Below are 15,885 nucleotides of genomic sequence, written 5' to 3'. Positions count from 1 at the left end.
TCATCCCAGCCAGGGCTTTGTCAAGCGGGACTTTAAAAACCTCTAAGGATGGAGATTCCACCACCTCCCTAGGGAACCCATTCCAGTGCTTCACCACCCTCCTAGTGAAATAGTGTTTTCTAATATCCAACCTCGACCTCCCCCACTGCAACTTGAGACCATTGCTCCTTGTTCTGTCATCTGCCATCAATACCGAGGTTCAGTGCTTTGATTCAAGAAGCAGATTGTAATCAGGGACACCACCATCACCACCACAACCCGCTAAAGGAATACAGCATTGAATAAGTTACCGATGCTGGAAGAAACCTTCTAGTGATTTGCAGATGATGTAGCGCTCAGGTGGTGTTAACAGACGTTCCAGCTGCTGATTGAAGGTCCTTCCTTGGATCTTGATGCTAGAGGGGAGTATCTCTGCCACCCACTGCAGGGAGGTGAGGGCTGAGGAGGGGTTCGGGGAGTCAGCAGACTCAGAATCTGCAGCACGTGGGCACAAAGGAAAGAGATTATTAAATGGATAAAGAACAGGAGGCAACAATGAATCTTAGCATCAGAATCCAGTTTCAGCCCCGGTACCTCTGAGGGAATCTGCACTCCAGCATGAAGAGGGGAAGTGATTTAAAGAGCTGGGAATGATTGCAGCCAATCTGTTGTGAAAAGACAAGAAGGGAGTCCACCAACACCTATCCCTGTAACTACAAGGAATTTCTTCCCTTGGAGAAGAAAAACTATCAAGGCCAAAGGGTCTCTAGCCTTTAAAACAAACCTATGGGAAAAAAAAAAAAACTAATGTGCATGGCCTTAAAGCTGTATCCGACAATCCTCAAAACCTTCTGTCCTCATTTAATTAACTATTCCACTTTTACGTATACTCAGACAAAACTCCCATTAACTTCAATGGGAGCCTTGCCTGAACAGACTTCCAAGAACAGGTTCAATCTTTGTGTCTCTGATCCCTGTATACCTGCAGCTTAGAATCCAGGATGCCTGGGCAATCGTTTTTTTTATCAGTAGGAAGGACTCTGATAAGGCCAGATCAGCGAGGTAATGCAGAGTGTGTGAATTATGAGTGGGAACCCACCAAGGCCGATATTAAAAGGAATGTGTAAGGGAGCATATGTGCATCTTTGTCTCAAAATAAACAGACCTAACAGACTAATTTACAAAAACACTCCAGCCACTGAAAAACAACGTGGTGAACAGGATACTTTAGCTCGTCAGAAGAAGATACTCCGGCTGAATCACAGCTTATCATTAACCTTGCCATTCTCAAATGTGCTGAACCAATATAAACAGAATAAACTGTCATGGAGCTTCTATTGTTTCAATAGGCCTGAAATTTAATCCGTACAAAAAGAGACTTTTAGACCTTTCTCTGCTCTTTTGGACGTGGTTTATGTCTTCTCATGAGTCATATTTTCTAAAGTGAAGGATTCTTTTTAAGAATAGCAAATATACACAAAATCATATACTAGGGTTACCATACGTCCGGATTTCCCCGGACATGTCCTCCTTTTGTGTGCTAAAAATAGCGTCCGGGGGGAATTTGCAAAGCTCTCACAATGTCCGGGATTAGCAGAGAGTGGCTGGGAGGGCTGCAGGGAAGTCCCGGGCTGGACTCGGGAGCAGCTGTAGAGGAGCCGGATCCGCCCTGCATTCTGAGCCAGCAGCTGCCTTGCAGCCCAGTCCGGCAACACTGTGCAGGGCCAGACCGGGTTTTGTTGTGCTCGGGAGCTCAGCCACGTGTCCGGCTCGGCTGCACAGAGCCCAACTCTGTTCTGAGCAGCAGGGTAAGGAGGTCAGGGGGCAGGAAGGTTCTGGAGGTGGAGGTCAAGAAACAGGGGGGGCTTTTTGGGGGCAGTGGAGAAAGTTTTGGGCAGTCAGGGTACAGGTAGGGGGTAGGGTCCTGGGGGGCAGTTGGGGGGGGTCTTAGGAGGGGGCAGTTAGGGGACAAGGAGCGGGGGGGGGTAGGGGGCTGGGAGTTCTTGGGGGGAGCTGTCAGGGGGCAGGAGTGGAGAGAGGGATCGGAGCAGTCAGGGGACAGGGAGCAGAGGGGTTTAGATGGGTTGGGAGTTCTGGGGGGAGCTGTCAGGGGGCAGGAGTGGGGAGAGGGATCGGAGCAGTCAGGGGACAAGGAGCGGGGGGGGTAGGGGGCTGGGAGTTCTGGGGGGGAGCTGTCAGGGGGCAGGAGTGGGGAGAGGGATCGGAGCAGTCAGGGGACAGGGAGCAGAGGGGTTTAGATGGGTTGGGAGTTCTGGGGGGGGCTGTCAGGGGGCAGGAGTGCGGAGAGGGATCGGAGCAGTCAGGGGACAGGGAGCAGAGGGGTTTAGATGGGTTGGGAGTTCTGGGGGGGGGCTGTCAGTGGGTGGGGAGTGGTTGGATGGGGCGTGGGAGTCCCAGGGGTCTGTCTGGGGGTGGGGGTGTGGATAAAGGTTGGGGCAGTCAGGGGACAAGAGGCAGGGAGGCTTAGATAGTCCTGGGGGGCAGTTAGGGGCAGGGGTCCCAGGAGGGGGTAGTCAGGGGACAAGGAACGGGGGGAGGGTTGGGAGGTCAGGGGGGGGCGGGAAGTGGGAGGGGCAGGGGCGGGGCTAGGGCGGGGCTCCTCCCGTCCTCTTTTTTGCTCGCTGAAATATGGTAACCCTACATATACTTTCTTTTTCTAGAGAAGCTTCTGCTGAGAATCTCAAAGCACTTTACAAACATTAATGTACTTAGCCCTCGCAACATCCTCTTTGAGTGCAGTACTTCAAATGTTATACTTGGGTACACTGAGGCACAAAGAGGTCAAATTACTTTGCCACAGTCACGCTGTACTGCTCCTACCACTGAAGTACAGACACCTCTGGAGTGGGACACAGCAGCTGTTTAACAGTGCACAGCAATACTTCACAACTGTTTGAGACAGCAAATAAAGAAAATTGTATCCAACAGAACCTAGAAAGGGAATTTAGGGCTGCAAAATGTAATTACCCAAGTAGGCATTTGGCAAGGCACCAGAACTAAAAACCAGACACTTTTTTTGAGAGGAAGGATGGTCCAGTGGTTAGTGCACAAGCCTAGGCATTCCAGGTTCAATTCCCTGCTCCGCCACAAACTTTCTGTGTGACCTTGGACAAGTCACTTAGCCTCTTTGTGCCTCAGTTCCCCATCGGTGATGATAGCACTGCCCTCCCTCACCAGGGTGCTGGGAGAATAAATCCAGTAAAGACTGTAAAGTGCATTGGGATCTACTGATGCAAAGTGCTATGTAAGAAATAGGTATTATTTTTTTTATTATTATTATTATTTGTTATTATGAAGCCAGGATTCCTGTTTTCCTTCTCATCCAAAAGACAGCACCTTCAGCAGCACCGAGCCCCTAACACTCGGCTCTAGAATGGATTCAGTAGTGAGGAAAAGGGAACAGTGCCATTCATGGAATCCCAATAGTATTTCCTGGGGCTAGGAGTTCCTTGGCAGCATTCCAACAAAATACTGACCAGGCCTGCCCTTACTTGGCTTAGGAAATGATTTAGGGCTTGTCTACAATGTGCCAAAGTACAGATGATGGGCGTGTGAACTGCAGAACACACCACAGTGCTGTGCTCTAACTGGCCCAAGTGCGTGCTGCTGGCATGAACTAAAATGTTTCTAGTTCATGTTACTGTAGTCCTGTTTGAAAGAGGACTACGTTAATGCACCTTTTTAGTTTACACCAGCAGCAGCCACACAGGGTAGTTAGAGCGTAGCATTTTGATGCACTCTGTGATTACACACCCACTCCCCACAGTCCACATTGCAGTGCAGTGTAGACATCGCTTCAGTCACCTATACATTGTGGGCCAAGCTCTCCTCTCCGCTGCACTGAAGTCAATGGAGTTGTTCTGGTGAAACACTAGAATTTGCCCCATATGTTCCGATGACTCTGACATTCTTACCAACAAGAACCCAAGTTACACAGGATAAATTATTCATGAACACAGCAGAGTTACATTAAATAAGATGTACAAAATTACATATTCAACAACATATGCACAGGTGTGTTCATTTAGTCATATACACACACATGCTTTGAACGCAGGTCATTCTAAAGGGCCAGCCCAGAAAACTAACAGCAGTACGGTGATCCCTTGGATAGCTGTGTGGGGCTGAGACCAAGCTTGCTCCCTCAAGACTGGCAGCAGCAACTCTGACTGCAGAGGAAGAATGCTCAGCCGTTGGGGGAGGAACTACCTTTCCTCGTTGTCCAGTGACTCTCCGGCTAACGCAGGAGCAGTGTCAGGCTCAAGCCAACATGCGAAATTTGATGGGGAGCATAGGAGAAACCCGGCAGATTCCTTCACCAGGTTTAGTGGTTTGAAGGATAGTCATCTCCACCCCACCACCAGCCCCACCATGCACTGACATGGCAAATTCAAGAGTGAACTCCAGGTTTTCCGTTCTGTCTACCTGTTGTGCATTTCTCTTTAACAATCTTACCAACTGGAAAATGGACCATCCCTTCTTCCACAACCAGGGTAGGCATTGCCCCACTGCCCTGCAGCATGGACACCACCTTATCATGGGAGCAATTCCTGCAGAGCCAGACAAAGAGAACCCACATAAATAACACTTTCAGAGCCTACACTGCGCCCACCATTTGTGACATGGGCATCTCTGAAGTCTCCTAAGGATGAAAAGGATTGACAAGAAAAGTAGGATTCACTTAACAGGAACATAACAAGTCTGGGAGGGACACCCAAACAAAGGCACAATGGCAGGACTTTGACAGCTGCACCCCTGGGTATCAAATGGAGAAGATCACAGCTGCCTTCATCTTTACGACTGGGACTATAAATTCAGCATGCTGCTCTGACCGAGGTAGAGTATGGTACTCTAGCTGTAGTCTCCCGGGGCTGCAGCTCTGCATTAGAGATGTAGGAGCAAATTCTGCTCCTGGTGATCTATCCCATGCAGAACAGAACTAGCTTGTGGGCAGCAGTGGATCTCATTGTAGAACATTTGTGGGATGTTCTCAGTCATGCCTGCAGCGTGGAATAACTACAGAGCACGTATATGGAGGGAGTCAAGGAGTCTGTTGTGGCTAATGATGCAGGCACTTCTGCAGCTCACGCTGACAGACTCCTTAACTGATCTTTCCATCTAACATGATACACTTTCACAGAGCCTTGTCTGTGAAGAGAAGATCCAAAGTGAGGGCGAAACACATTTTTCCTGCTGATGGCATAGCCATTTTGGATAAAGTACAAGCAGACCCGAGACACTGTTTGCCAAAATGCAGGATCAGAGGGTAATCTACAAATAGTCTCATCTGTTTTCTGGGGCTGCTGCTTCAGCCAAAAGTTTGCTGGATCAGCTGAAAATCGAGAACTCGGGAACCAGCCAAAGCAGCATTAGATGTTTAACCTTTAAACATGAATCACTCTTTTACCTGCAGACTGTTCTAGCACTTTACTTCTGCTTATTGTACAGTAAGATTTAGCCCTAGAATAAATGCTACTGTCATTGTGTAATGGGACACAGAGCAAGCCGAGGTTTGGTGGGGTTGGACTGTTGGTTTTTTTAATCCTTGTTTGTGCAAATAGTAGGTGGAGAAAAGTAGTTCTGGATGGAACTACTATGGTCGGTGTAGTTTTATGCTCAGGTTCCTGTTCCGGGGTGATTCATGGACTGGTTTGTACCTTGTCCCTTCCACACTACATAACACACACAACTGAACTGACATTGATTCGAGTCAGAGATTCCAGGACTGTTACATTTAATAGCTGTCTTGTTTATATTATTTCATGCATTATGCATGGCTATTGGCAGAATGATCTGTAAATAAATGAAGGGAATGGAAGACAAAATTCTGGAATACCAATCTTACAGAAATGATAATATTAAAATAAAACATTTGCATGAGGCCAGGATCACTGCAGAGACATCTATGCCTGCATATATATGTTATACACACACACCCCTTGCACAAAAGCACCTCACATCCTATGTAAGTAGCCACTTAGTGCACATACCTACTATATCCTTCCTCGCAAACTTTCACACCTCTCATGTTCGTGAACACAGTTGTGCCTGGCTATTTCACACTATCCTGGGTTTTCATAAAAATGGCCACACTGGGTCAGATCAATGGTCTATCTAGCCCAGTATCCTGTCTTCCGACAGCGTTCTGTACCAGATGCTTCAGAGGGAATGAACAGGACAGAGCACTTAGTGAATGATCCATCCCCTGTCATCCAGTCCCAGCTTCTGGCAATTAGAGGTTTAGAGGCACCCTAAGCATGGGGTTGCATCCATGACTATGTTGGCTGATAGCCATTGATGGACTCATCCTCCAGGAACTTATCTTTTTTTAATCCAGTTATACTTTTGGCCTTCACAACATCCCCCAGCAATGAGTTCCACAAGTTGACTGTGCATTGTGTGAAGAAGTACTTCCTTATATTTGTTTTAAGCTTGCTGCATATTAAGCAGCATCATTTAAGCCATTTTTAAGAGACCGTTTTAACAGACAGCATCTCACCTCATATCCAGCCCATTGAGAAATAAGATTCGGTCCCCAGCTTTGAGAGCAGCCTTCTCAGCTGGGCTGCCTAAATAAAGGAGGAAATGAAACGTGTCATTTAGTTGTACTGGTCTTGTAGTGCGGGATGCATTAAGGCTGCTGACAAAGAAACATGCCGATTTGTGGATATGGTTACAGGGGATCTCTGCTTAGAGGGAAGTTAGTCTATTGGAAGAATGACTTCACTAGAAAATGCCCAATTCATAAAGATACTCTGGGGAAAAGCAGCTTGACAGCGTCAAAGGGATGAGAGTTTATGCTAAAGTAATAAAAACAAGTAATGTTTCTGACAGCCATTCAGACTAGATCTTGGGTGTAAAGCTCAATGTCACCTGGTAACGTCAGGTTTCCTTACCAGGCAAAATGGACTCAATCCACACGGGGGCATGTCCACGTAACGTGAAGCCAAAGCTTTTGCTGCCTTTGTAAACTCGAACGGTTCTGCAGGTGGAAAATCAAAACCCAACAAGGAATTAAATCAAAACCCAACAAGCTTTTGGTTCCCGTTTCATATTCCCTTCCTGCATCACGGCACGTTTTGGACCTTTTTCGCCCTGCATTTCAATAACATTGAGTTGGGTGCCCCCTATTTAAGGTGGATAAAAAATTGATAATTTTTTTAAATAAAAAATTCAGAATTTTAACATTTAAATTAGATTTTTTAAAAATTTAAATAATCGTTTTTTTGTTTAAATTAAATGCAAGTTTATTTTTTAAACATAAACCTATTTAAAATTGCCAATCAATGTTAAAGCCTAAACTTATTATAATCTATTAAAATCATTACAATGAAATACAGAACAATAATACTAAACCCTACATGTTTGCTGCCAAATTTTAAAGAAAGTTCCACTGACTCACTGACTAAGCACCTGAACTAGAGTTTGTTGAAGCGCTAAATCAGCTTGGGTGGTGGCATGTAATAGAATTCACATCACTCTGGGCTCCCCCAGGCTTGCTAATTCCCATCATGCCCCTGGGCAACATGTTTCCTCACAATGCAAAGCACTTGAAAGAGCTGTTGGACTCAGATGCTCTGCATCTCTCCCCAGGCCAGGCCAATTCAAATATGTCCTGGGGCCTCTGCAGATCATCTGATTGACCAGTCCCCATCTCCCATGTAATCATTCATCTCCTTCTCCAGCTCCGCCTGCACTGGAGAGAGAAAGGAGCTGTAGTCTGAGCTGGAGGAGACGGCAGTGACTAGGGGGAAAACTTTAATTATAGGCAATTTGAGACGGAGAGCAAGCACTGACAGCAGCTGGGAGACCCTGACGATGGAGCAGATAATGAGTCAAGAGAGGAAGTCCCCCAGCCATACCTCAGATGTCCCCACTCCTCCATCCTCAGGTAGTCAGCGAGAGGGCCCATGCCAGGACCCTGTGGTGCTTGGTGCTCTACGAATACCTCGACTAATTAGCTAGCTACAGAACGTCTCCAGAAAGTTCTGGAACACAGCACTCTCAGGTGTCTGAACAGCACAGCTTGCCCACTCACTCCTTACACGGGGTGTCTCACCCTGGGGTCCCCTGCCACCGCAGGTTTTATAGCAGCTCAAAAACAGCCCCGCCCCAGCTCTTCGAGTGCTCTTGGACTCAACTGCCTCAACTGGGGCATCCAGAAATTAAGGCTCACCAAATCACTGGCCACTTGAGAAAATGTTGAGCATCATTCCCAATTCTGCTCCCATTGAAATCAAGGGCAAATCAGTTGCTGAAATATGGGCAGGGAATGATTTATATCAAAGTGATTTAAATCTTTGATTTTAATCATGCTTTAAATCAGCAATCAGAAAATCTTGATTTAAATAATCAGTTTTAATGATGTTTTGCATTTGTATCTTTTAGTTATTTTCCTAAAGAGAGGCTGATTTTCACTGGTTGGTAACCATTAAAACATGTTGATTTTCTACCAAATACAACCTTTACACTAACACTGGTGCTTCTTTTTGCTAATCAGGAGGTTACATTATATATTTACACATTTATTTAAACAATTATATAGCTTAACACACATTCAGATTAATGTTTACATTTTTATGTTAGAAAATGGTAAATGATGCATTTCTTATTTACCAAATTACTGTATTAATTTTTTACTTGGAATTTGTGTCAAATTCTATTTGATGGAAATTCAAATGCAATTTAAAGTCATATAAACAGTATTAATTTTTTTATTAAATAAAACTACTTTAAATATGCTGGTTACATTAAAAAAATCAAAAGTTGATCAACATATGTTTTGCATGTAAAACTAACTGAATTATTATACAAACGAAGTATTATCTGTAGTTAGTACATTAAATTGATTGTTTCTGGTCACCATGTCCTTCAACGTTTTAGAACTAGTAAATCTCATCGTCTCTCACCTAGTTTTTAAACACAGAATGGAAGAAGAAAACAAGCTTTTCTTCTTTTTCAATGCCCAGTTGGTTTAACTTTGAATGAACTAGTCCTTGAACTGAACTAGTTGAATAAACTGAAATGAAGAAAATGTTCTCTCTGCAGCTGCAGAACAGGCAAGTGCTGGCCCTGGGGGACACATGATTAAGCCATCTATTCTGGAGCCATAAAAGCGATCTTTAATACCAACTGAAACTTTCTGGAAGCTAAAGCTTAGTGTGCATTAACATGAGAGCTTTTGGCACAGAGCAGATGGGCTACTGAGGAGAGAGGAAGGGATGCCAGCAGCAACAAGAGCTGCTCAGGCCTTGGAAGGAGAGTCAGAAAACCCACTCCTGCTCTCCTTTGGAAATTTCCTTTCTCAGCAATTAATTAACAAATGTATAATGGTGCAGTTTAGTAGAAATACTATATTCTTAACGTGAAGACACACAGACATGGTCACCTGAGGATGCAAACAATAGGGGGGAAGAATTACTTGAGATGATACTAAGACTAATTGAGCAAGGAAAATTTGGGGTGAGCATTAGAAAAAATCTTCCCCTCAGGAGGTTTGTTAGACTGTGGAATTGTCTCAGGGAAGTGATGGAAGCCCCCTCACTTGGACCACTTAAAACTGGACTGGATACAGCTCTAGAAAGCTTGTTATAAGGACTGATCCTGTGCTGGCAGGGAGATGGACTGCATGGAGTTTTGATTAGTTCCATTTCTGTCTTCTGTGCACCAAACTCTGCCCTGACTTCCATGAAGGCTTACCTGGTATGAATCGGGGCAGAATTTAGTTTGCTAATTCTGTGAAATGCAACAAGGGTGCATTAGCAAGAGATAATCTGTGTTATAACCCCCCTTGGGAGGTACCAAGGCATCACCCTCATTCCACCTGCCTGCAACTTTCTCTTTGTAATTAGGCAATCCTAATCCCGTGGCTCCCACCGACAGGGCAGCACGGGGCTTTTCATGCTTTTGTGTTAAAATGAGACAGTTTTTTATTGAAAACGCTGAATGGGCTGAACTGGCCCAGCACTCTGGTGTTACTATGGCACATCTAATTACAGTTAGCACAAGCCTGAGATTTGAACTCAATTCCTCGCTCTGGCCTGGCAGGAACTAGGAGTGCCATGGTGGTGACTTGCTGGGACCCAGAGACACAGTAGCTTGTGTCAATCTGTAGACACTTCTGGACACTTCAGGCATAGCGTTTGTAAGCTCTGGAGAGAGCCACATCCAGCCCTGCTCAACTGGGGGGAGGTCCAGTCACTGTGATGTAGATAAGGAGGGGAGTCGAAGGAACTGAAGAGGGGAGACTCAGGACTACGAGAGAAGTGTGGGAGGCTCCTCTACACCAGGGGAGGGAATGGCCTGGTCCCAACTCGTGGGGAATCCCTGTCTGCAGAGGGATTTGTTCTGTGCTTGTGCCCATCAGTAAGATGCTGGTAGGCGTGTAAGCTATTTAAGCGTCTCATGATGGCTTTACAGTCAGTCCCGTAGGAGGATTCACCAGCTGTGATGACAATGAAAAAAAGAAGCCAGCACATTCTTTTGTGAAGTATGAAACGAGATCAGAGGGGAAGGGAAGGAAACACATGTCCTACTAGTCACTGGAATGGTTCAAACAGGCTCCTTGAGGCCTCCAAGCATGCTGAGGTCTAACCACATGGGGCCATGGAAATGGGTGTTTCACACCTTTCATTCCTTCCCCCAGTTTCTGCTACAGCTTCTAGTGGCCTCCCATAGATGGTGCTGAGGAGTTCCCAGCAATCATACAATCCAGCATATGCTCTGAGAAACTGAACACTGTACATGCAGCCTAGATGGGGACCTGCATCGCATCAGACCTGGGCCGTTCAGGAAGGAATTCCACAACCCCTAGCAGAGCACGCCCTCTTTACCAGAAGGAATTCATTGAAACAACTTTAGAAAACCAACTGAGATGAGAGGATCTACCAGGAAATGGGCCTGAGCTGTGATGTGGAGCCCAAACTTTCCCAGAGTTTAAAGTGGAGATGGTTGCAAAAAGGCCACAATTCAGTCTCATTTCTATACTAAATTTACTTGCTATGAGCCACCAAAGTCCTGTTTTTTCTCTCTTCCCTTTTTCCCATGTCTCTCCCCGTTACTGTGTACCTGCTCCTTCACAATAACCAAGCTTTGTTATACTAAAGACCAACCAGCTTTGCATTTGAAGATTAAAGGAAGTATGTTACCTGCGGGCAGCCCCTGATCCCACACTGCTGGTGATCAGAGAAGTTGTCTTCCGCAAACCCTTGCTGGCTTCCTCGTGGCTCCGAGGCACTGAGCTTGCCCTGGTTGACACTAGCAGCCGCTCCTGGTGGTCTTCGCTGCGGCTGCGCCTCAGCCGGTTGGTGTGCTGCTCGCTCTTTGACCGGCAGAGTTTGCTGATCAGGCTCTGGGACACCACCTCGTCAAAGCGCTGCCGGTGTTTCTTGGGGATGAAGATCCTGGCAAACATGACAGAGGAGGCAAATCAGAAGAGGAGCAAAGCCAGCAGCATCCCAGTTGTGGTGGCAGGGCTCTGGGTTCAGCGGCACCTGTGGAAAAGTTCAAAGTGGCCTCCAGTAGCACTAAACCCCACTGCACCATAAATCCATCAGCTTTCCAAACAGCGACTCATGCAAGAATACAGGACCACACCCAGTGGGCACGATCATCACATCTTTGGCTACATCACCTGCTGGATATTTGTGTAGGATTCTGTTGCAAAGTCCTCCTTACAGCTCCAGTCAAACCTGAAAAGCTCTAATGCCACCCTCTATAGAACTGCTGTAATTTGGGAGCAACGGCCGTGAAAACAAGAGGGATTTCTTCCAGCAGAGATGGATTTAAACAACTCTGTTACCCCCCACCATACGCCCAGTCTCTGAATCTCCTTCAGCTGCCAGTCCCTCTCTTCTGGTAATGACAAGGTTCAACTCAAATCCCAAGTTAAATACTTGCCCCACTCCAGGTAACTTCCCAAACAGCCGGGAATGAGGTGGGGAAGAGTCTTGTCCCTGCAATGTCTGTTCTGTTGCAGCCCAACAGGTTCTGTATCTGTGGTTCTGGTAGTTCAAAACGTCATTGATTTTTTTTCCCCTTCAGTATCTGGAAACCGCTATGGTATTTGCCGTGTATATGAAGTATCGTGCTCTACAGCATGTATGGTAGCAAAAAGGATTTTTAAAGTTGATCAGCCAGATGGTATTTCATAGGAACTACATTCTAACAGCAAAAGCAGGATGAAATCATCTGCCTTCCTTCAGGCATTCTCCATATTACTGATATTCAGGTGTACAAACGCCCCCACGCTAACGTCTATGCACAAGGATGCCAAGCTACCACCTCCAGACATTTACTGTTTTTTTTTATTGGGACAATCTGCCGCCCAGAATTTTGATATCTATCTCCCCTCACCCAACTTTCCTGCAATAGTATCTTAACACACACCAACACTCCTACTCTTCTGTATCTGAGCTTATCTCTTGGCTATGGGGGCAGGAGATATTGTCGTCTTTCTTACTCTTGGAAGATGCTCTGATATTAGGGTGATGGGTGCAGGTATAATAATATTAAATAGGAAGAAAGAGATTACCAAGAACTGAAAGGCAGAAAGGAGAGAGACGCTAACCAGGCAGCCTTTAAACTCATACCTTGTCTATCACATTTGCAGCAGCATTTGATATATAGAACATGCAAAGTGATTTTCTTTAACAATTTCTCTCTCTCCAGCATACTGAATCCTAAGGGAGGACCGTGGAATCAGCATGTCTCTCTTCCTGCTTGTGCCCTTTGCCAGCACCAATCAGCTGAGCACCATACCATCTGCTGCTCACTGCTCTGAGTAGGGGATCTGGACCTCATGGCTCCACCCTGTATCCTGACTTGAGTTTTCCCTTTCTAGTCTTCCCTTTGTCTTTCCATAAGGAACTGTGGCTTCACAGTCAACATCAGTCATTGGCATAGACCCAGATCTAAACTCTGCTCTGACTTTCACCTCATGCAACCTCAGCCCAGGATCTGATAAGCAGAGTGCAGCACACAGTACAGAGAGCTCTACTGCTGGGGTCATTTTGGCTGAAATCAATTTCCTCAGATAGGCTTCGGCTAAAAGACTTGTGCACAAGAGAGGCCAACCTTCTTCTCTTTGTTACATTAGGTTCAGTGCCAACTCTGAACCCCTCGAAGAACATATCTCGGTCTGATCAATATTATATATGCTTTCCGTCTTCATTTGTCTGGCAAGCTGGAAAATACCAGGATCTACCAGCAAACACAGAATTCTCCTCGGAAAAAACAGATTCATTCATGTTTTGAGTATATGAGAAAATGAGTTACAAAAACTCTAAAGCCTTAAACTTTCTTCTGCCTCTGCACGTCTCTTGTGTCGTCCCCTCTCACAGTTTATTCAAGGTGAATCTATGACTCCCATGGAACTGATTAGCATGTTCCCACTAGGAGATCAGTAAACTCTCCGAAGTGTACAAGGAGGAGGAGCAGGCTCCCACCGTTAACAATGACTGCCTGGCTGACTCTCCCAGAGCCTTAGCTTTCCAGTACAGACCAGTTCACATAGAAGACTGGTCTCCATTCAGTTTCTGAGCTTTTTTTTGCCAATAATTGGCTCTTTATTATTCATTTTGGGCCAAGTTCTTACTTCAGTTGCATGCAGGCAGCCCCACTGGGCTTGCCCATTTATACTGTGTTGTGCCAGAGCCCATGGGGTCGTACCATTGAAGGCATGCACATCAGATAGCCAGCGGCCTCACTTTCCTGGATAAAGCTTCAGGCTTCAGCTCCTGGGACTCAGGGAAATGTCACTGCTTTGTTTCAGTATGTGGAGCAAATTTTCATTTCCACTTACTGACTGGAATAGTGACTTAATGACATCCCAGTTCACCCCACTCCCACCCATTTGGTTTGCACTAGTTAAGGGCTTCTTGGGAAACTGGATCCTTTAGTGTTTCAATAGTAACCATCCTTACAACTCAATATACCTCCATAGGGAGTCTTATTGTCAGTCTATTCTTCAACAATTATAGTTGTTCACTACCCAATACATTCTGGCTAGGGTCAATAGTTCATTATTACTTTGCTGCCTTGTTGTCGTCTGGTAATCAAAATGAACTCAGTGCATAAAAAAAATTTCTAATATCTACGGCGAACTAGGGACCCATGGTTTACAGCTTCCAAATAATCTAGATTAAAGATCACAAATGATATACATCAAGTTTTTGCTGAATTATAAGCAGAATTATTGGGCCAAACTCAGTGTTGGTTTCTCAAGACCCAGCTCCATTACTTCAGTGGAGTTGTGGCCTCTTATCCAGGCGTTGAATCTGCCTCACTGTCTGACAGCCATCTATTGGTGAACACAAATCAAGCAGAGAAGAAGGTGATAGAATAATGACTGAACATCAAGAGAGGGACTGAATGGATAGTTCAGGGGAACTAAAGGTGGGATGTAGAATCAAGTAATCAGCCCAGGGCAGTGGTGACCAAAAGTCATTGCCATCTGATTGCTGTTTCGTGCCTTCTGTGAAATGAGTTTGTGGGAGTCAGGCCAGTTCTGAGGATGCAGCCATCCATTCACTTCAACTCCCATTACAAATGGCTCTAGATTACCATCTAATGCTCTGGGACTGATTGGGCCATGAGGACTCTAATCCGTAGAGTGGTTCCTCCCGGTCAAATTTCACCCACATTGGTGAGGAACAGCACTCCTGTTGCCTGGGCCGTGCCCGTTCTGTGGAGAAGCAGAGGAATCCCAAGCTGCAATCTGGCCCCTTCTGCCAGCATTAACATTTATTTAAAAATATTTAAAAGAAAAACGATCCCTGACTGTGCGTAGAAAATAACGAGTGTCTCTGCTGCAGCAGGAATGTTTAGCATTTGCAGCTGCACCCGTCAAAGGCATCAAGCTCCCAGGAGTGTTGTCCCCCTTTATTTAGGCAACTCATCAAAGGGGTTTTTGGAAAAAATGGATGAATTCAGGGTAGTGGGAGGAGGGAGGGTTTTAAATCCCACGTCTACCAAGTACAATGACGGCTTTAACTCCCTCATAGTGAAACGCAGAACTCAAAACTAGTGCTCATACATTAATAATAAGTAGCAACAAACTGCTCACAAGCACCCCTGAGACTGAAATATGCCCATGTTAAATTTGGTGATCATTTAAAAAAACAACAATGAACACATTTATAAAAATCACAGTGTGTTTGTGACTAAGTGGCTGTGACAAGACACAAGGACACTGCCTAGCCCCGACCCTAAAGGGTTAATGCAGCAGCCTAGAGGGAGCGGGGAAGGGCTGCCTCGGAGGCTGCATAGCACTACTGGAGCCCTGCTTACCGGTCTGCATGTGGGGAGTGGTGGTTGTAGTTGCTGTCTTTGTTTTGCTATTGCCAGTTTTGCTCTGTTTGGACTCTCTCTAAACTCTTATAAAAGTGGCCCTGGGAAGAAGGGACCACAACTGACTGCAGGCTGCCTGACTGCTCTGTTTTGTGTGCTGGGAAATCAGCACAACCCCCCACAGTGACACAGAAGAGAGGATTACATTCCTTTTTTAAAAGGTGACAACAAATAGCTCACCTGGCACTAACTGCAACCCTCCTGGGAAGTAGGACAACCTCATCCCCATTTCTCAGACGAGGAAGCTGAGGTGCAGACGGCAAACTGGTCTCAGAGGTAGGAACAGAACTCCCAGTCCTGAGCCCTAACCACTACATTGTGCTTTGTTTCCCCACGAGGGTAAACGCTGGACTCTCTACATGCAAAATAAAAACCTTTTTTGTTTTTTGCTGTTAAAATTTGAGGGCCAGAACCTCAACTGGTGTAAACTGGCAAAGCCAGTGTGGCTATTCCAATTCACACCAGATGAGAGCTGGCCCACACTCTTTAAATGAAAACCACAACAGAGAGAAACTACAGCTAGTATTATAAACATGA

General features: G+C 45.7%; 1 protein-coding gene across 7 annotated transcripts in view; it reads right to left on the bottom strand.

Annotated features, from left to right (window-relative positions):
• The window catches only part of GRID2IP (Grid2 interacting protein), an 84,859-nt gene that overhangs the window by 30,376 nt on the left and 38,598 nt on the right, over positions 1-15,885 (bottom strand). For all 7 annotated transcript variants that reach the window (XM_065560283.1, XM_065560285.1, XM_065560284.1 and 4 more), the window contains 5 exons: positions 11,148-11,402; positions 6,897-6,982; positions 6,500-6,569; positions 4,456-4,550; positions 291-474 (listed from right to left, as the gene is read on the bottom strand). In XM_065560283.1, coding sequence (XP_065416355.1) covers positions 291-474; positions 4,456-4,550; positions 6,500-6,569; positions 6,897-6,982; positions 11,148-11,402 — 690 coding nt within the window. The remainder of the gene's footprint in view (positions 1-290; positions 475-4,455; positions 4,551-6,499; positions 6,570-6,896; positions 6,983-11,147; positions 11,403-15,885) is intronic.

This window comes from Chrysemys picta, chromosome 10 (assembly GCF_011386835.1).
Source record: "Chrysemys picta bellii isolate R12L10 chromosome 10, ASM1138683v2, whole genome shotgun sequence".
In the NCBI taxonomy this organism is placed as follows: Eukaryota; Metazoa; Chordata; order Testudines; family Emydidae; genus Chrysemys; species Chrysemys picta.
This window is presented reverse-complemented; position numbering and strand designations above follow the sequence as displayed.